We start from the raw sequence: 20780 nt of genomic DNA, 5'->3' as shown, positions 1-20780 counted from the left end.
AAAACCCACAACTTGTTGTTTTTACACTTCTGTTTCTGTATTCAGATCCAGCGTTCAAAATAAACAGCATAACCACCTACTATATGTATATAAAGTAACATGTCACTTCTTCTTAAGAATTCAGTATGTACTTCAGCACTCTGTGCACTCTTCACACCTTTGCACTATTTGTATCCTGTTTGCAGTTCACAGAAACGGTTTCACCTGTGTATATACATTCCTTGTGTGTCTTCCTGAAGATTGTTATGTTATGTGTAAGTACATTGAGAGCCACTAAACTGGAGTCAAATTCCTTGTATGCATAAACATACTTGGCCAATAAAGATGATTCTGATTCTGATTAATCTTGGCAAGAAAGGGAATAAGCATATTTCCCAAAATGTCAACCTATTCCGTTTAAACTAACAAACCAGCTATACATGAGTGATGTTGTACCCTTTTCAGACATGACAAACATAATTATTTGTTTATGAAATGGCTCTTTGTCATTCAAAGAAGTATCATTTACATGAATGTTAGGACTGTAGAAGAGCCTCAGTGTTTGCCACAATATTTGACACGTAATGCCTTTTATAAACTATGTAAATCAGTATCAGTATCAGTATCAGTAAGTCACACAAACTGTTTCACAACAGACTGCAAGATGGAACATAGAAATGGGACAAATGCACCCTCACAGATATGTATGCTGGGCTTTGAATTGGGAACACAGAGTGAATGTATAGGAAAGGCTGCACATACCGTTGAATGACATGAGATAAACGCAGTGACTTAGAGATGGTTGCCATTATGACCAGATGATTGGATAATTACCACCATACATAGAAAAACATGTTTGACTGTTAATTGGTTCTCCATGCTAGCAGGTAATGTTTAATACATAAAGCTGGAAAATATGATTTTACAGTGTTTTATAATCTAGGTGTCAGATTAGACAGGAACAAGAAAGGAGGATGTGTTGACAAAACTGCATGCAGCATCTGACAACACCTTCTTCCTCTTATTGCAAACCCAGACTGGAAATGGCATGCGAGCCAGGGGGCTTGATGGTTAACAGCACTGGACAGTAACATGACAGGATCAAGCACCACGGCAACCTGTGCATCCTGATAGAGTGTCTTCAGTGTTCAGTTAAAGCACTGTGTCACTACTTGCTCATGCACTGACATTTGTTATGGAAAAAAAAAACATAAACTGTAATGAAAATAGCAAGAGAGAATTAAAAGGCCTCTAAGTTTCAACTAATAAGTAAGCTCAGAAATCATACATCCTGTGTTTATGGGAATTGTGACATGTCTCTCAAGTTCTGTATTTGTACAGGATGTAGTGATAGAGCACATTGTAACTTCCCTGAAGTAACAGTGCATGCAATGATCGCATATCAATACAATAACTGTATTAAGTGAAGGGATATTATGTTATTATTATACAATATGTTATACAACCCCTATATGAAAGTAAGATCAATAGTAACATGCTGTTGTTCCTGTTGCTCTACTGTGGCATGTCTCCACATCCAAAACTGACTGATATACCACAGTATACATACATATATATACTGTAAACCTACAATGATTTATTGGCAACTTTTGTCCTTTCTGCTGATGCTTTAGATCATGGTGAGATTGTGCATACTTCAGTTTCAATGGGGGAGCCATGCAGTTTCTTTAAAATGATAAAAGTGTACAGCAGTCTTGAAATTAGATATGTCTTTATCGCTGTCACATATGGAGAGTGTGCGACTATATAATTGTACTACTTCTTTCTTTCCCACAGAGGTTGTTGGAGGTGTAAATCATCAGTTTTAAATTAATAAAACAGTAATTTATTGCTCAGTCTCAATTTTCTAATTCAAATTTTCTGGGACTGGTATGACATTACAATATTGCCAGAGCACATTGTACAAGATTTATAGTGTAAGTATAATAATTCACAATGTAAGAAGTAAAGACAACAAATGGTTTTGATGGAGCTCAGTACTGTTTAGTGCAGTTGAATTGTTTCATTGTTCTTTTTCCTCAGGCTGTGACATGCTCTGAGGAGACTTTGCTGCTTTCATGGTGATGTCAGTTCAATATGTTTTGGTCTGTTAGCAACATTGAATTTTGCTGGGAATATTGAGAATTCTTTACAGTTTTATTTTGGTTAAAAAATTTTTTTAAAAACTTAAAAGGGGTAACCGTTTACTTTAAGTCCCCCTGTTCAGCTCTAAGCAGTATATAAACAGTTACTAACTGGTTTATAACACACTATAATGATACGTTCATATATAAGATATAAGGAAAGTTTTAAGTGTTTATTAATGTACAGTATTTTGTCAACAATTATAACTTGTCTTATTAAAACATATTTTATATTATTGCAACTGTATTTTATTATTTTGTCTGACTAACAAATACATTAATAAACACTTTTGTGTACAACTACAATATAGTGTGTTATAAACCATGTATTAACTGTTTTATATGCTGCTTATAAATGCTAAATAGGGGGACTTAAAGTGTAAAGTGTAATAGGAAGTGTAGCTCAGTTGGTTTGTTTTCTCTGTTTTGCCAGGTTTGTTTGTATTAATGACTCTGATTGGCCAGGTTGTAGTCACTCAGTTTGTATTTAGCTTGTGTTTTTCTTACTTTATGGTCACTCAGTTTGCTCAGATAGTATTACCTGTTCAGTGCTAAAAGACTGTGCTGACTCTTCTGAGTGAATGTCCAATGGTTGATATTTTTCTTTGGCTCTCTTTGTCTTTAATGGGTGGTTGCTTGCCTGTCCATCAGCACGAATCAATAAGAGATACAGATGAAGAGAGAAGAATCATTTATTATAAATATATAAAATTAAAATAAATGAAGGCCGATGAAGGTGCAAATAAGAAATGTAGTCTGGGACATCTTAGTTTGCATTTAATTATATAAAAAACATGTACAACAGTTTAAAGGTAAAGGAGATTCTCAGTTGCTCCGAAATGTTCTTTTTTAGCTGAAGAGGGTCAAAACTTTCATGCAGTAACAAATCATTGCAGCATCTCACCAGGAAACGCATCCACTTCACTTCCCTTAAACAGTAAATTAAATGCAAGACTCAGTACAAAACCAAAATGAACATGACATCAGTGACTTCACTGTTTCAGTTCTCTCGCAATCCTTTTCAGTCATAGCAAATGTAGAAGCAGAAGCTACACAACAACTTCCTTGAAGCTGTCATGTGCTGTAGGCATCATGCTGGGAAGCCACAGTGAAAGTGTAGATATCTGTTTCCAGCACATGATAGTCTTTGACTTATTGATGAGCAGCAAACTCTGAGCTGTTGTTTTAGACTAAGAGACACTGTGGATTTGATGCTGAATCACTGTTGAGGGACAAAACTGCTCCTGAAAGCATGACGCGTTCAGGTACAGCGGTAGTGATGGTAAAAAGCACCGTGCCCGTTTAGTGGCCGGTGTCAGACCACTTATCAGCTTCAGCGTCATGGGTTTGAGATTCCTGCTTGGAAAAGAGTGAGCTGGAGAGAAGGTGAAGGAGCTGCACAGCTCAGTGATGAAAGTTGTGGAGTGTCCTTCACCTTTCCCCCAATGTTCCTACCACCTCACACCCCCCTCTCCCTCCTCTTACACTTCCTCTCCTTTCTCTTTTATTTGCCTATACCTGAACTCAGGTTTCTCCTTACATTTCAGGGGGAGATGGATGGAGTGGCTGGGAGGGAGGAGGAGGAGGGCTTTAAGTGGTCACACTCTGGCGGTCATCTAAAGGAGAACTCTTCTCTTTATCACCTGACCGCACTCCACTAGCATTAAGGTTACACGGCCGCACTGCAGGAATGTGGCTACTGCTCTGTCAAGCCTCTTCAGCTTTGGATTATGAGGTAGTGATAAGAGGAAAAGAGACAGAGAGATCCTCATCTTCAAAATAAAACTACAAAAAAACCCATTATGTTTATGAGGAAGAAGCTAAGAGGTCCCTGATATAAAGTGGCACCAGGAAATAGGAGGGAGGAATGGGAGGCAGGCTCATGGAGCAAAGGTCCTGATCCAGGTCTAGCTTTTGGAGCAGATAAGATGAGCTGGACAATGCAGCCATTGTCATGTGATCAGGGTGGGTTGCAATTCCCACACAGATCAAGAGTGGGTGCACAAGGGGGAGCGGAGGGGGGGTTAACAACAGGTGAATTCCACCAGTCAGTCTTTCAGATAGAGAGTCCCTTTGATGGCAGCACCAGGTGAAGGAGGAAGCACACCTCACCAGCTTTTGAATTATTCACCTGCTCTCAGTCAATAATTGAAGTTGTTTTAAAAATTTGTTTTAGTACTCACAACCTCCCTTTGTGTGCAGAGAGCACACATAGCTTGTGTATTTGTGGCGAGCTGGTAGAAAAGGTGATTAGAAACCATAAGATGATGTCAATATGAACTGATGTATTTTGAATAGTATCTTTATTTATATCATATACTCCACAATAAAGGCTTGTCATATAGTGAGAAGAAACTTTACCTGAAGAAAATTCAAGTTGTCAACATGTCAGTTGCTGCTGTGTAACAGGACACCGAACAGCAAGAATTAACTCAAGTTAACTGAAAGGGTTTGTTGGGATAGCTTGTCTTTCAATATTGTAATCTCCTTACAGTAGATAAGAGGCCTTAACAAGACAAATATTAAAGTCCCCCTGCACTCAAAAATGTGTTTTGCCTTTTATTACTTCACTTGGCTTGAAGGCTGTTTTCACATTCATCTGCTGGAAGGGGGAAATTTTCTCTGCTTACCTTAAAAACTGAGTCAAACACATGTACCTACAGGAAGATATTGTGACATCACAACCAGCTTTGAAGCCAATCGTAGTCCCGTAAACAATTTCCTAAAGTATGATGTTGAGTCAGAGCTTCCAGTTCACATATGCGGAGAACGGACTTAAGTGAAGGCATCACGAAACCAGCAGTTCTAGGAAAATATGGACAGACATCCATGTACATAGTCAAGATTTATTTTTCAAGGTGGGATAAATACATGTGAAGCAATCATTTTTAAACATTTCTAAACTTTTTTAAACAATTTTTCCAGAGCATTTGGCATTTTATAACTGAGGGGACCTTTAAGGATGAAAGAGATGCAGAGTGCAGACAGCCACATGATACTTCAGGTTTTGAGTTGCCAAAACTAAGCACAGATTGATAAATAGACTTATTGTCTACAGCATTGGGGCTTGCAAATTTGTTTACTTTAACGTCAACTCATACCAGATTAAGAGCCATGGAGTTTAAAGTAGGTCTGGGTTATCCAAGTGTAATTGATACTGACTGATCCTAGCTTTGTATTCTCAGCTGAACTACCTTAGACACAGTATTTTAGTTTCTCAGAGACAGTCTTACATAGTTTAAAGTGTACACATTTGCCTTAAATTTTGATGTTAGACATAAAGAAAAAAAAAAAAAAAAAAGAATGAGCATTCAATCTGGTCACTTACAATTCAAATCTTTATTGAACTTACAAAATTCGAGAGTTAAAAGATGGCATTTATATCAGGCATATTTCCAGAATTTGATACAAAACATGTTTACAATCACTAGCCTGATATCAAGTTGTTTATTTTTTATATAATCCGCAGTGAGCAGACGAGCTACGGGCCACAGTCTCCCCCACCCTCTTTATAAAAAAAGAAACCGCTTCATCCAAGAGACCGTTGATTTCCTGGAGAAGGGGAACTTTCACATAGTCCAGTCCATACAGCCCCTGCAGAGATCAGCAGGACATAACGATCCAAGAGCCGCACGGCGCTATAGTGGTTGGCGCGTAGAGGGGTGAAACTGGCGCGCTGCGCTACGGCAGTGCGCGCTCCTTTCAAACAAAAATTCTCCACTGGAGGATAGAAATTTATATGACGAAATCCAAAACATGATTGAAGGGGGAAGGATTTTTAAAGAATTGCTCTTGGAATAACGTTGCGTCCTCCATCCTTCCGTGGCGTGGAGGTTTGTCCAGTGCGGAGGGCCATCAGTCCGGTCATTGGGACCAGCTGTGGAGGAGAGAGGCAGCTAGTGCCAGCGGCAGGAGCAGAGTGAAGGCGTCGTTCCTCACGGACCCGCTCTTCCCTGTCGACGCCACCGTGGTGGTGGTTGTGGGCGGCGGCGTGGTGCTGGATATAGTCGCGTTCACGTCGGACTGGGCCACGACGATCTACAACACAAATCCATATCGTTTCCAGTTAAAAACAAAAAACAAAAACAAAAAAAAAAAAAAACACAACCAAGTTCCTACAGGACTGTAACGGTAACCTAGCACAATGAGGTCATGTATGATAATTCCTCTCCTTAATGAAACTTTACGCATGTGTGCGTAAAGTTCAAGGACACAAGCGAGATGCCAAAGATGTAGCAACGGGCCAGTAGAAAGCAGGTTTAACGTCACTACAGGACAAACATCCGCCAAACAAAGCCTCAAAACTCCGCATCTAAGTATTTCTTACTATACACAGCCAACAAATTCAATTTCTCCTTGCTGTTACTTATTCAATGAACGTAGCTAGATTCCCTTCAACCTTTAATATGAAAACTTAAGTTTGTTCTTTCAAATCCTAAAAATAAAAACTTGATGTGCCTGCTTAAGATTCTCAAATGACATGAACCCCCCCCCAAAAAAAACTGTTCTACGGGTAGCCTATTAGGTTACAGGTAACTGCACCTGCCGTTTGGTCTTTATAGAGATGTTCCGTTTTTGTTTAATAGTTTTTAGGCAGCGCCTTTAGCCTACTATGCTACACTTTAACATACTTACACGGGCCACCAGTTTATAGCAAGAACATCCTTTAATTAGAATTAAAGCCACCTGTGAAATTTGAGCTTGTAGTCTCGAAAAAAAAAACAAAAGAAAACTTAGTTGGCCACATCATTTTAGTTGTGTCCCTCTGTATCAGCGCAAAACTGGTAAACTCTTACAAATGGGTTAACAGCCCATTAAAATTAAAGGAATAACATGAACTGAATGAACAAACCAACCTGTGATGAAAGATGGAGAGCCAGCAGGAGAACTCCAATGTAAGCGACCCACATCTTATTCATCTTGGGATGGCGTGTGAACAAAGGCTGCGCTCGTTACTTCGTTCAGGTCTGCTGGAAAGTGAAAAGGTAAATGAAATAGGATACAGACTTGTCTTTTATACTCCCAGTGACATCATCAGGCACTCGGTACCACCTGCTGTCCTCATGCTGCATTCAAGTGTTGTGGGAAGTATAGGAAGCATAGCGGTATAGCCTATCTATCTGTATGTCTAGACGTAGGCTATTTTATTGCTATCAGTCTGCTTAAGGTTGCTTCATCAAAGTGGTGCCTACATTTTTGTAGCTACCACATGTTTGCTACTACATGGGCACTTTTCAAATTCCATTTAGGCTGTTTCTTTCTCACTTTGAAGATTTCTACTTGGCTGTGAAGTTGTAGTTCCTAACAGTGACCATGGGAGGGCAGAGAGAGGGAGAGAGAGAGAGCTGCTTATGAAAACAACAAAAAAAAAAAAGTGATTTCACAGACCAAAAACCACTATACTTAGACTTGTCAAATCTGAACTAGATTAACTAGGAGACTCTAACACTCATTAAAACACGGTTTCAGATTTGTAAAACCTTCATTCTATTTGTAAAAACTAAAAAAATCTGGTCTAATGTGGTCTGGATGTAGGGATATCAGTGATCGTCCTTTTTTCATTTTTCACAAATAGAATAAAGTTTTAACAACTATCTGGAGTCTCCTTGTTAAGCTGGTCCAGATTTGACATAAGTATAGTGTTTTTTGGTTTGGACGTGGTCTAATGTGGTCTGAATGGAGAAATATCTGAAATCGCTCTTTTTTCTGTTTTCATGAACAAAATAAAGGTTTCGCAATTCTGAAGGTGGTTTAAACTGTTAAGGATTTTTCTACGATGTCTAACACTTTTTTAAAAGTAAAAGTGAAAAAAGGGGGAATCAGCCGCTAAATATCATTATTTATGTTTCGTCACTAACTTCAGCGTCGCTCATCACATTGCTGTTAAAAATGCGACTGAACCCATTGGCTTTCCGTAGTTGTCCTCTCTATTTCTTCCGGTAGAAACATAACGCTGCAAGAAGGGCGGAATATACCCACACCATAACTGCACACTGTCACAATAGAGTAACACAAACACCTGCGCAGTTTTCAGTTTATGAGGTTTCGCTCGGCCATAGAGCTCCCTCGCCTCTACATGCTGCTGTGCCGGGTTTCGGCAGTGAGCCAGACGCTAGCGAGATGGGGACGGAGGTCACACCGGGGAGACGGCCTCCTACACCGGGCTGTCTCCTTCAGCTCCGGCCGCTATTACAGTGTCAGCTCAGGGGAAGGTAACACTCAGCCCGCGGAGGCAGGCTTTGCTCAGGGCCAGTACCGAGACACAGTGCTCCTGCCCCGGACTGCCTTCCCCATGAAGCTTACCGGACAAAAGCTGCTGGACCGAGAGCTCCAGATCCAGCAGGTATAACGAGAGATAAGAGGCTGACGATACTCCAGTCAAAAAACTGTCAAGTTAATCTTCTCCTTGCTTGCTGATCGCAGGACACGCTTTGTAGCAATGACCTAAGATATTCTACTTTTGTTTAGAGTTCAGTCTTCACTTCGGCATGCCTCACATGCGTCGAGAGTTAATTATTATGCCCTTACACCCTCAAATTGAGACTGACTGAAACTAATGTGTAAGTCACTGTGGCTGAAAACTGTTAAGTTACATTCGTACAACACATCCTGTTTAAGCATGGTTACAGATTGCTTCTTAGTCGTGATGCTTTGTGCCATATCAAAATATAAACCCTCTCTACCTGTGGGCTCTGTTTTGTAGGAGTGTGGATTTGCAGATTTGTACTCCTGGCAGAGAGAAAGGAAAGCCAAGAAGGAGTTCTGCCTCCATGACGGACCCCCGTATGCCAATGGAGACCCTCATGTAGGACATGCACTCAACAAGGTACTTATTCTATCATATTCTTGTCATGTTTCTTGCTGTTGCAGTATATTGTAACATATTGACTTATTATTTGACTGCTCCCACCAGACATTATATAATGGCTGTTATCATTGTTGAACGATGAGGCTAGGTGATGATGAAGCCAAAATGTGTTTTCTGCTGGCACTGTCAGAGTCATCATTCACTTCATTGTATCTTGTCCAATCCAGATCCTGAAAGATATCCGTAACCGTTTCGAGATGCTGAGGGGGCGGCAGGTCCACTACATCCCAGGCTGGGACTGCCACGGCCTGCCCATTGAGCTGAAGGCTCTGGGAGAGCTGGGAACCAGCGGCCTCAGTCCTCTGCAGATCAGACAGAAAGGTAAGGAGGGAGAGAAAGCTGGTTGAATATGAGCTCTGTTAGATTTGCAGCTGCTGTAATGTGTTGTTTTCATCCCATCCAGCGCGGGAGTTTGCAGAGGGGGCCATAGCTCGTCAGAAGGCTGCTTTCCAGCGTTGGGGGGTGATGGCTGACTGGGACCAGTGCTACTACACGTATGAAGGAGCCTATGAGGCGGCTCAGCTGAAAGTCTTCCAGGATATGCACAGCAAGGTGGGCAATGATGCAGTATTCAGCTAACATTTTCTGCCCTGGCACTTGTCCAGACTGAAAAGGCTCAATAACTATTAATCTAAATAGTAACATTAGTAGTAGCTATAACAATATAAAACCAACAGAGAGTTACTTGAACTAACTTTTGCCTCTCAGTGGTGAAGCTGTACAACTGGATATAATTTGTTTTCCTCAGACAGTCTCATATAGTTATTCTACTTTGTTGTCCTTCAGGAGCTCATCTACCAGGACTATAAGCCAGTGTTCTGGTCTCCATCATCGAGGTACTGAGTTAAAATGCTTAATGTAGAAATTGCTGCATGAAGTCATCAATATTTATTGCATATACTAGTCTAAATTGAAATATAACAACTGGTTTTGGTCCTCATGTATGCTTGGATCCTGTCTCTGTGCCTCTCTAGAACGGCTCTAGCAGAGGCAGAGTTGGAGTACAACCCTGAGCATGTGAGCAGAGCCATCTATGCCACATTCCCTCTGGTCACACTGCCACCTAAGATAGCTTCAGAAGCAGGTAATGCAAATACACACATATAGGCAATTCAGAGCTTTTTAAAACAAACACTTCTGACACTGCGTGTGCATACATTTGTGTCTTGTTTGTGTACATCAGCAGATCTGAGCAGTGTCTCTGTGTTGGTGTGGACCACCCAGCCTTGGACTATTCCTGCCAACCAGGCTGTCTGCTACATGCCCAACGCCCAGTAAGAACCAGCACTTCAAAATGACATCAATACATTGGCTGTTTTTGGACACCTCAGACCCAGACAGTCAAGCTCAGCCATGGCTCAGCTTTCATTACTCTAGAATGTACTTGTCATCATCAGCTGTTCTTCATCAGTCTATGAAATAATACTCCACATAATTTCTGATGAGGCATTTCCTGACACAAGTGATATGTTTTGGTTTTCTTGAAACCTAAACCACATTTCCCATCAACCCTGGGTTTTCTTTCATAAAGAGGATGTTGCAGCATTGCTTCTTGGCCCTTTGGTTGTTGCTGCAGTACATTTGTTTTGGGATCAGAAGGAGTAGAGAAGTAGTGAAGTGACTTTTCCAAATTTCTAAAATAAAAGTGTTATATTTAATTGCAGCGGAAGAACAACACTCTTCTTGTTTTTTTGCTGTTTAAAGCATTTTGACTTGTCATAGCATGGAGACCACAGGTGTTACTAATGACATTAACAATGGCTCTGTTCTATTTATGAGTTGCAGTAAGCCAGAGCCGTGTGACAGTGACCACTGAAGCAGCCATCGTTAATCAGATTATTCACACCTGAGCTTTTCCTGCTACATGTCAAAATGTGTCAATTAACAGACTCCTTAACAGTCTGGAGTTTCTACTGGATTCTGGAGGCAGATTCTGATATCGATATTTGAGAGTTAAAAATTCCAATAACAATATACATATATTTTCACATATGGTTGTTTTTTAACACCTAAATACCACATAAACAATCATTTTTGTAAAGGATCTCTTACATTTGGTTATGAAAGAAGAGTTATGTACTATGTATGTTAGAGTTTAAAAAAAAAAGATTTGTCAGTGTTCACTATGTGATGGAGACTGTGATTCTATTCTGATTCTGTACAAATACATCTGTGATCAGCTAAAATCAGCCCAGCCAATAAACAATTTTCCATTCTTCGTAGGAATAACACAGATGTAATCAATAACATTAATAATAAGTACAATCCATCCACTGGAATGGCTTTCTGAGGCACTTTTGGAACGGAGCCATTATTAATGTTATTAGTTACACCTGGCAAGAAGCTTACAGTCCTCTTGATGTTGGACTACTTTGCTTATGCTACTTAAACTTTAGTCATTAGATTAATATTGTAATCATTTATTGAAGTTAAAATACTAGTTGTGGTACCTTGTTTAAAAAGATCTGGTTTGAGGCTTACACTGTAAAATGTTCATATTCTTATTAGACTGATGATAAAATATAAAAAGGATGTGACTAAGGACACAGTGAGTAGTGGTGTGGTTCTGTATGTAGTGTTACTCTTTGAAGGCTTCAGCAAGTGTCTTGTTTTCTGTTTGCAGGTATTCAGTGGTGAAGAGGACAGACAACTCTCAGCTGCTCTTAGTGGCCACTGAGCGCACAGCCAGCATGGCAGCACTGCTGGGCACAGAGCTGGAGAGTGTAGGCACATTTACAGGTAACACACACACACACACACACACACACATATATATATATATACATGGAGTCTTTATGTGGTCTCTTGTCATTTATAATCATAACCATACTAATGTCGCCCATCTTTCTTCTCCAAGGCTCGCAACTTGAAGGTGGGATCTGCAAACATCCCACGATACCCAACAAAGAAGTGCCGCTATTGCCGGCCAATCACGTGACTATGGCGAAAGGAACAGGATTGGTCCACACAGCACCAGCTCATGGCATGGAGGATTATAGTGTGGCTTCACAGTTTAATTTGTCTGTGGTATGTTCTGTTTTGATGTTTGTTTGTACTATTCAAGATAATGTGTGTGTTTTTTTTGTTTTTTTTTAATCATTCACAATGTACTCCAAACTAATTGATGAGGTCACCTTCTCTCTCTCTCCTTTCACCTAAGGAGTGTATGGTGGACGAGGATGGCAAGTTCACTGAGCTGGCTGGCCCTGAGCTACAGAATTTGTCTGTGATGAGGGAAGGAACTAAAAAAGGTAATGCATAAATATGTGAAAGATGGAAAAACACAGTCTCTTAGCCCATGGTAGAAGATAATTTTTTTTCACATCTTTGTCTGCATCTTTTGTTTTTCCTCTTTCATGTGTGTGTTTGTGTAATCACCTGACTGCCTGTGTTAGTGATTTCCATGCTGAAGGAGTGTGGGACTTTGGTGAAAGAGGAGCAGTGTGTCCATAGCTACCCGTACGACTGGAGGACGAAGCAGCCTGTTGTCATCAGGCCCAGTAAACAGTGGTTCATCAACACAGCCTCACTCAAAGACAAGGCGAAGGTAAAGCTGAGACACATCCTGTACGTTACAGTCTGACTAGTTTTTGTTGAGCTTCTTTTTGCTGGGAAAAAAAATGTAGCCTGTCCCTGGTGCACAGAGAGTGACTCATTGTACTTTCCCGGGAAGTGATGTGGTTTGTGTTTCAGGAAAGGGATGCATTACACGTGTTTATCTGTTCATCCAGGATGCGTTGCAGAAGGTGCGTGTTTTGCCAGAGTCAGCGCGGGGCAGCCTGCTGGCCATGCTGGACAGACGGACCTACTGGTGCATCTCCAGACAGCGAAGCTGGGGCGTCCCTATCCCAGTCTTCTACCACAGAGAGACTGGAGAGGCACTCATCAACAAGTAAGCTGATACATGCAGACAAACTGGCTTGTACACTTATTTGGATACACAATGACACTGTCATATTTATAGAGATATTTCAGAGAAACTGTCACCCACAAACACAAAGATATGTTATATACTAAACATTCTTCCTGTCTCTGGCCTCTGCAGACACACAGTGTCTCACATAGCAACACTCTTCAAAGAAAAGGGCAGTGACTGTTGGTGGGAGCTTCCCATTGAGACTTTGCTGCCAGCAGAGGTGCTAAAGAAGGTGAGTATGTGTTTGTGAAGGTGAGATTAAGTGAGGACTGAGGTGTTAGTTTGAAGCAATTTCACTGATACATGGGCTGATACTGACCATGATATAAATAAAGGAGTGTGGGCAGTGTTATCCTCTCATTTGATGAATATTATCATTATTAATACTATTTCAGAGGTTTTTTCAACCTGTCATGAGTACAACTGTTCATGTATACATGTTGACGATACTGATGATAATTTTTAGATTCCACAAAACAGCATTGACACATGTCCATCACAAGTTAACCAGAGCACAAGTGGTGTGTTTAAATGACTGACTTTGGCTAACAGTGGAAAAACAATTCAATTTAAAACAGTATGAAACAGAGAGAAGCAATGTAACGAGCAAAATATATCTGCATGTCTTCTCAAAATATCTGACTCTAGAAACTGGGTGACTTAGTGAATACTTGCAGGGCTGGTGAACTACTTTAGCTAGCGAGCTAACTGCTAACACTCTAGCCAGCTGGTAACATGCTAGTTAGTCACTCCCTGAGTTTCTTTCTATTTTTACAGTATTGTGCCATTTACTCCCCCCTGGCATTTTGTTCTTGAGATTGTACATCATTGCAATCAAGAGGTTATTGAAGAGTAAAAAAAAGTTCCCTGGCTAACAAGATAGCTAACAGCTTTCTTGCTGTCAGTTAGCAAGCTCATTGGCTCGGGTGTTAACAGGACAATAAATTCATTCAACTCTGACTCCTGTCTCATAATAGTCTGCAAACATTCTTATTTTGTGGAGCAGTTTACACTTTAACAGAGGTGTTAAATTAAAGTGGGTCGTGAAACACAGCAAATAAGCTGTGATATCTTACACCATTTTGGCTCTTGAATGGTCAACACTGTCAAGATGCTTAAGGTCAACGGTGCGGATTTGCATGTCAGAGTTGAACTTTGAAATTTGTGCAGATTTATTTCCATCAAATGATCAAATGACTTTTCGTAATGTAACAAGGTTTGATCATAGTAACAAATTCACAGCTTTTTGGCCCCTTTTAGCTATTTTTTTAGTTTAATGATATATTTACCACAAGATTGTGTCTCCACTCTCAGTAAGTTGCAAGTATAGCCATTGTCAGCAAACACTCCATAAACCCACAATATGCTACTGTACGTCTACCTAGCAGACAGATAAAAAACAGAAAAGTTCTAGGTGTAAATGTTGAACTTTTCCTTTAAACAATCAATTATCAGTCATAGCTAATCAATTAGTTCAAATGTCATTTGACTGACATTGACTGTTTTCTACAATGTTGTGTGTCTATCAGAGTAAAGCAGGTCCGGTCACTGACTACATTCGTGGAGAGGACGTACTGGACATCTGGTTTGACAGTGGAGCATCGTGGGCTGCTGTACTAGAAGGTACACCTGAAATCTCTTCAAGTTGTCCTGTTATGCAAATCATACTAAGTGCAGATGGATTTTGATAATTTTGGTAGAATCAGCAGCTGTGATATAAAGCCTGATGAGGCCTAACACTAATGTTTTTCTCATCATCAGTTAGATCCTGGATCAGGGTTGCTGTGAGAGTAGCACCAGTTAATTCTCCTTTCATTAGTTTTATTGTAGAGAAAGCTACTTACACCTCTCTTACATAGTCCACCATTCCAACTAAGTTGTTTTGCAGAGTGTATCATTAGCAAAAGCAGTTTGCAGCAGTTTGCTGACAACAAACATGGATTAGCAAGTCATGCAGTCTCAGCACTCAGGGTCACAGGTGTTTTCAACTCAATGTTACTAGAACTGCAGACAATAAAATCAGTGAAGGCATTTTCATAACAGATACACTTCCACACTCCTGTCTCATAACTGTAAAATTCTTCCTAACAAGTCATTTTATCCTGTTAAGTTGGCAGGAGATCCAGTGATGTTTTAACACAGTATTAATTAAATAATGGTAAATTAATAGTTGCATCATAAACACTTCCCTTCATGTAAGTGTTAAAAAATTCCTCTGTGTTCATCTGTTTTGTGGTATTTTCTTGACATAAGTGCAAATGTTTGAGCCATGATGGCTGTAGGGATGGCAATGTTTGTTGGTCAGACTGAAAGATCTCAACTGTAGTAGATACATTTCCATGAAATTTTATGCAGACATTCAGATCCCCAGAGGATGAATTCTACTGACTTTGGTGATCCTCTGACATCTAGTGCCAATAGCAGGTCAAAGTTTCCACTTAACCAGTGAATATACTATAACTCAACATCAACAAGATGGATTAGCACAAAATTTTGTACAATCATGATCCCCAGAGGATGAATGCTAAGAACTTTGGTCATCCGCTTAGTTTCTCTCTTGCGCCATGAGGTTTTACATTTGGGGTTTTGAGGGAATTTTCTCAACAACTATTGGATAGATTGCCATGAAACTTTCAGACATTCATGTCTCCCTCAGGATCAATTGTAATCTCTTTGGTGATCTACTCTACTTTTCATGTAGCACCATCCTCAGATCAGAATGTTCATTTGTCCAAAACTTTGGTTTATGACCAAATACCTGCAAAAAGCTAATGAAATTCCCTTCATCCACAGCTGTACTTTGTGGTTAGTGCTAATTAGCAAATGTTAGCATGAAAACATGTTAAACTACACCTACATCATACCTGCTAAACATCAACATGTTAGCATTGTCATTGTCAGCATGCTAGCTTGATAACTTTAGCATTTATCTCAAAGCTATACTTTCACAGCAGTGCTAGCGTGGCTGTGGACTCTTAGTCGTGTTATAAAACAAGTTATGATTAATCAGATTACTCAGCAGTAGTGTCTCGGAGAGTTCACTGGTTTTAATGAATGTGACTGTATTTGAGACCAATGACCTGCTAAAGTGGACGTGTTTTCCATCGTTTTTGGTTGTGTTGTCATTTCCAGAGGAGATGGACGGAGACTCTGAGGAGCCTGAGTCACGTCTCAGCTGGCTCCCGGCTTCGCTACGCAAACCCCTGGTCACAGGTTATTTGACCACCCACCTACTGGCCAACACAGCAACCTTCGTCTTCCAAAGTGTCCTTGTCCCTCTCTGTCTTTATTTCTCAGTCTTTCACAACCATTGTGTCTCAGTCTGCGTCTACTTCCTCACTGTACCTTCAAATGCTCATGGACACGGTGGAATTTGAGTTTGGAAATGTTCCACAATATGAAAACTAGTTCAGACATCGGTTACATGCCAGATGAGCATCTCTCATTGTCACTCTGCTACTGAAAATCACAGCACATCTCCAGTGGCTGATGATGACTAAAAATAAACATTCCAGTCCTTTTCAGTAAGCATTTGAATGTGCTATGAGGAGTATTTATGAATACCAAACGTGGAAGTAGGAGATTACGAGAAACTCCTTGTGACAGCATGAATCTCAACCTCTCCCTTTTCTCTCTTTCCATGGCATGCAGGATTTAGACAGAGCACCTGGCATGGGAGAACACTGTGGCAATTTGTTTCTTTTTCCAGGACTGGCCCAAACACTGCACTTCTTTGCTGTCTGTACTGTCTCTCTGTGGATTGATTCAAGGTGGAGATGGGCGAGGCTGAAAGTTTGCGCCTATGATGCCATGTTACAAATATCTGGCTGTCTATGTAAAGCCTCAAACCATCCTGGGTACAACACTGGCTGTTGTACACAGGATGCACTGGGGTAGTTTTCCAACTAACACTGGCTGATCTCTCTTGTCTTTTTCCAGACATTTCTGTCCTCTGTGGACAAAGTCTTCACATACACTAACTGTTTTCTTGATGGTATTTTTTTGTGGCTGAAGTGTAGAAATGACTGAACTGACCTCTTCCTCTTCTCCTGCAGAGTCAGACTCCAGAGCAGATGCATATGTGGAGGGGAAGGACCAGATAGGAGGCTGGTTTCAGTCCTCACTGCTCACCAGTGTCGCCGTCAGGAACAAGGCACCTTACAAGTCAGTGTCCCATCCACACGCTGTTCTGTTTAGTAACAACATTAAATTAATTCAATTAAATTACCGCTGATATTGGAACATAAAAGATTGCACTGTGATTACACACTCAAAGCTTTTGCATAGCAGCCCAAATGTGTCTGTAGCGCAGTGTATCAAAACTAAATACTGAAATCTGGCACAGAATGCACAGAAAGTTGCAATTTTGGATGTTTAATTTAAACACATGGTCCTGATTTAAATGATATTTTTGTCAACATAAGATAATTATTCAGGCAAAGTTCTTGTGCAGCTGTTTGTGTTAAGATAATATTTAACATTTGTGAACGTTGGCTTCTTTTGTTAAGGGATGTTTCAGGAGGAAAGTATCTGGAGGACTCTGCTCTCTCAAGCGCAACAATAAATGTGATAATCATCAACATCTCTGGACAACTTGTTTTGGGCTATGATCTGAATCTGAATCTGTGTGTGTGTGTGTGTGTGTGTGTGTGTGTGTGTAGGTCTCTGATGGTCCATGGCTTCGCTATCAGTGAGAAGGGAGAGAAGATGTCCAAGTCTCTGGGGAACGTTGTGGATCCTGATACAGTCATTAATGGTGGGAAGGTAAGATCAGGGAGAGAAGATGAAATGTTCCTTAAGCTCCTCGTCCAAGTCTGCTATGATCTGAATTGGTTTTGGGTTTTTTTGAAGAAAAATATTGTATTCATTTTAAAATGCATCCATTTCATGATTTAAAGGGTTAGTTCACCCAAATCACAATAACAAAACATTTTACTTGTAGTTGTTTTTTATTATGGTGAACTGATCCTTTAGTTGTTATAATAATGTGATATTTCTATTGAGGGTGCTCAATCTAAAGATCTCATGGTTTTCAGTTATTGCCATTTTGGACACCAACCACTCTAAAACTCAGTTAATTCATCTAAACAATAAGTCTTATTACCGACAACTTGTTGTCTCTCCCACACAACCCACCCGCCCCTCTTTCCTTTCTTTCCTCGCGTCTCTCGTCTGTCAGGACTCCAGCATGCCAGCCTACGGGGCGGACGTGCTGCGCTGGTGGGTGGCAGAGTCAAACATATTCTCTGAGGTTCAGATCGGGCCCAGTGTGCTAAACTCAGCTAGAGACAGCATTAACAAGGTACCAGTGAAGTGCACTCAGTTAAATTGAGTGGTTATTCTTTTACGAATGGTACTCACTGCTCTCACACTACTTCACCACCTCTTCATCCTTCTTCTTTTTCTCTCTGTCAGTTGAGGAACACTCTGAAGTTCCTGCTCGGCAACGTGCACGGCTTCGACCCCCGCGTTCAGGCTGTGGACGCCAAAGAGATGCACTACATCGACCAGTACATGTTGCACCTGCTCCGCGAGTACAGCATCAAGGTGTGTTTATAACTTCCTCATCTGAGTCCAAGCTATTTCAGTCGACTGAAATGAAGTCACTGAAATACGTGTATGTGTGTGCGTTTGCAGGTGACAGACGCCTACAGTGAGTTTGATGCTGGCAGGGTCATCCGCATCCTCCAAGCCTTCATCTCCAGAGACCTCTCCAGTTTTTACTTCAGCATCATCAAAGACAGGTAAGGGCTAGCCACAACACAAAAAACACAGTTCCCACACTCTGTTTATCTGCACTCGTATGCTTCTTATTGCTTTACTTGGAGTCTCTTTAACCCCGTGTCTAGACAGCAAGCGTGTCAGATGTGTCAACCACAACAGATACGCTCTCATTTTAATCTACGCTGCTGTCTGCACCGGCTCTGTGCAGGCTCACATCTCAGCCGCATCTTACAGGCGAAACCGTGACCCAAAGCGTTCATTCACACCTCAAGTCTATTTTCCACCGCTTTACACACGTCACTACAGTCATGTATATATAATCTACGCTCAACACTGCGCCTGAACGCCTCCAGTGTAGACACAGATGAAGCTGTTGCATTTACCAGCCCTTTTTGCCCCACGTCTTATTGTCTTATGTTTCTTAATTCTGCCTCTTTCTATCAGGTTGTACTGCGATCCAGAGGACTCACTGGGAAGAAGATCATGTCAGACTGTTTTGGAGGAAGTTCTGGACGGACTGACCAGATCCATAGCTCCCATCCTGCCACATCTAGCTGAAGAGGTCTACGTACACGCACCAGGACATGACAGTATGTGTCTGTTGGTTTCTGTGAGACTTCAGAAGTTAATCCTTAGCACTGGGCATGGCTGTGCTGTCCATGTAGATAAGCTGGCTCTCTAATTGCAGAGGAGGAGACGTTGTTCAGGAGCGGCTGGATCAAGAGCAGCTCTGTGTGGAGGCGACCAGGGTTGGAGGAGGCGGTGGAGGGGGCGTGCGCCATCAGGGACTCCTTCCTGTCGTCCATTCCGGGCAAAAATGCAGCTAAGTACGACCTCAACGTCGCTATCGAACCCGGTCTGCTGTTCGAACTCATGGAGGTAGGACATGGAATACTTCATATGCTGAAACACTTGATTGATGAATAAAAACGCTTAATTATAGTGATTTGTTTTCCAGTTTCCACAATCCTTAAATCCTCCATCTCTCTTTCAGTCTCTCCAAGAGGAGCCCACCTCTACCTCCTCCCAGCTGGCTGAGCTGATGATGGCAGCGCGGGTCAACCTGAGCAGCCAGCTGCCCCGCGACCTGCCCCCCGATGCCCTGCTGAAACACGGCTCCTTCCTCATCAACCTGGAGGGTGAGGAGCATCAGCACCAAGCTCATGATATAATGATGCAGATGTTGATCGGCCTAGATAAGGAGAATAGTAGCTGAAAGCAGCAGTAGTTGTATGTAGTATGAAACCTTTCTTACATTGGACACATACCATTACGGTAACTAAACATCAGTAACCGAACTGTCAAATAGACACATTTTCTAATTTACTTGGTCATTTAAATACAGCTGCAGACCTGTAAAAGTGCCCGTGTGTGTGTGTCCTGTCAGGTGGCGTTATCCGTGAGGACAGTGCCTACAGTATAGCAGTGGTGCCCACTTCCGCTGCTCGGTGCCCACGATGCCGCCGCTACACTTCTCAGTCAGCAGACTGCATGTGCCCGCGCTGCCAGACCGTCGTTTCACAGGCTCATTGACGAAACACCCCGTCACCGTGACGACCATCAGACATCACTTCAGCTGTTTCTGTTTCCCCGCTTCGAGTGAAGGTGCCCTCGACACCAGCTTTTACACATCCAACGACAAGTGTCCCCATCAGCTGAGAGATGTAAAAACTTGACTCCAAATCAGCTCGGAGGTCGGCACAGCGCCGGCATTGTGAGAGAATGTCCTAACAGCAGATAACCAAGCGCACTGGTTCTGATTCTTTATGCACTTACAAACTTTCCCACAACAGCAGGTGTGAACTCTAAAACCAAAATGTCCTGATACAGTGTGAGCAAGATGGTTAACTGTATTTATAGATGGGAATGGAAGGTATTGACTTTATTTTCAGTGTAGAAGGGATGCCACTCAGAGGGCCTATCTGCGTTTTTTTTTAAGTAATGACTACATGTACAGTATGTGGAGGAATTGACTACAAGTGTCACTATGTGACAACAGAATTGATCTTGCATAAATTGGTGAGATAAGATGTTGGTGAGCTGCTTACCTTTGTTTAATAAATCTTGCTCCTTGTAAACTTTAAAATTTAAGGTATATGGAAAAAACTGTTTGAATGATAAAGAGTTTTATCTGAGAATGTGTTTTGAA

General features: G+C 41.3%; 1 protein-coding gene across 1 annotated transcript; it reads left to right on the top strand.

Moving 5' to 3' along the window:
• Positions 1 to 8009: 8009 nt before the first annotated feature.
• On the top strand, positions 8010 to 20769 carry iars2 (isoleucyl-tRNA synthetase 2, mitochondrial). Its single transcript, XM_042437041.1, has 23 exons — positions 8010 to 8466; positions 8827 to 8949; positions 9159 to 9312; positions 9395 to 9543; positions 9778 to 9827; positions 9966 to 10075; positions 10178 to 10265; positions 11615 to 11730; positions 11849 to 12018; positions 12152 to 12242; positions 12387 to 12538; positions 12723 to 12883; positions 13037 to 13139; positions 14437 to 14530; positions 16963 to 17071; positions 17569 to 17671; positions 18087 to 18209; positions 18323 to 18454; positions 18545 to 18651; positions 19076 to 19221; positions 19320 to 19510; positions 19626 to 19770; positions 20019 to 20769. The coding sequence occupies exons 1-23, from the start codon at positions 8161 to 8163 to the stop codon at positions 20162 to 20164; spliced, it is 3069 nt and encodes a 1022-aa protein (XP_042292975.1). The 5' UTR covers positions 8010 to 8160; the 3' UTR covers positions 20165 to 20769.
• The last annotated feature ends 11 nt before the right edge of the window (positions 20770 to 20780 follow it).

This window comes from Thunnus maccoyii, chromosome 16 (assembly GCF_910596095.1).
Source record: "Thunnus maccoyii chromosome 16, fThuMac1.1, whole genome shotgun sequence".
Classification (NCBI taxonomy): Eukaryota; Metazoa; Chordata; class Actinopteri; order Scombriformes; family Scombridae; genus Thunnus; species Thunnus maccoyii.
Note: the sequence above shows the minus strand (reverse complement) of the source record. Positions and strands in the feature narration are given on the sequence as shown.

Excerpts from the sequence above, each read along its gene's own strand:
- iars2 (XM_042437041.1), top strand. The coding sequence starts at position 8,161 with ATGAGGTTTCGCTCGGCCATAGAGCTCCCTCGCCTCTACATGCTGCTG. Across the intron at positions 11,731-11,848 it reads GAGTGTAGGCACATTTACAG|GCTCGCAACTTGAAGGTGGG; the intron begins GTAACACACACA and ends TTCTTCTCCAAG. Across the intron at positions 19,771-20,018 it reads CTTCCTCATCAACCTGGAGG|GTGGCGTTATCCGTGAGGAC; the intron begins GTGAGGAGCATC and ends GTGTCCTGTCAG.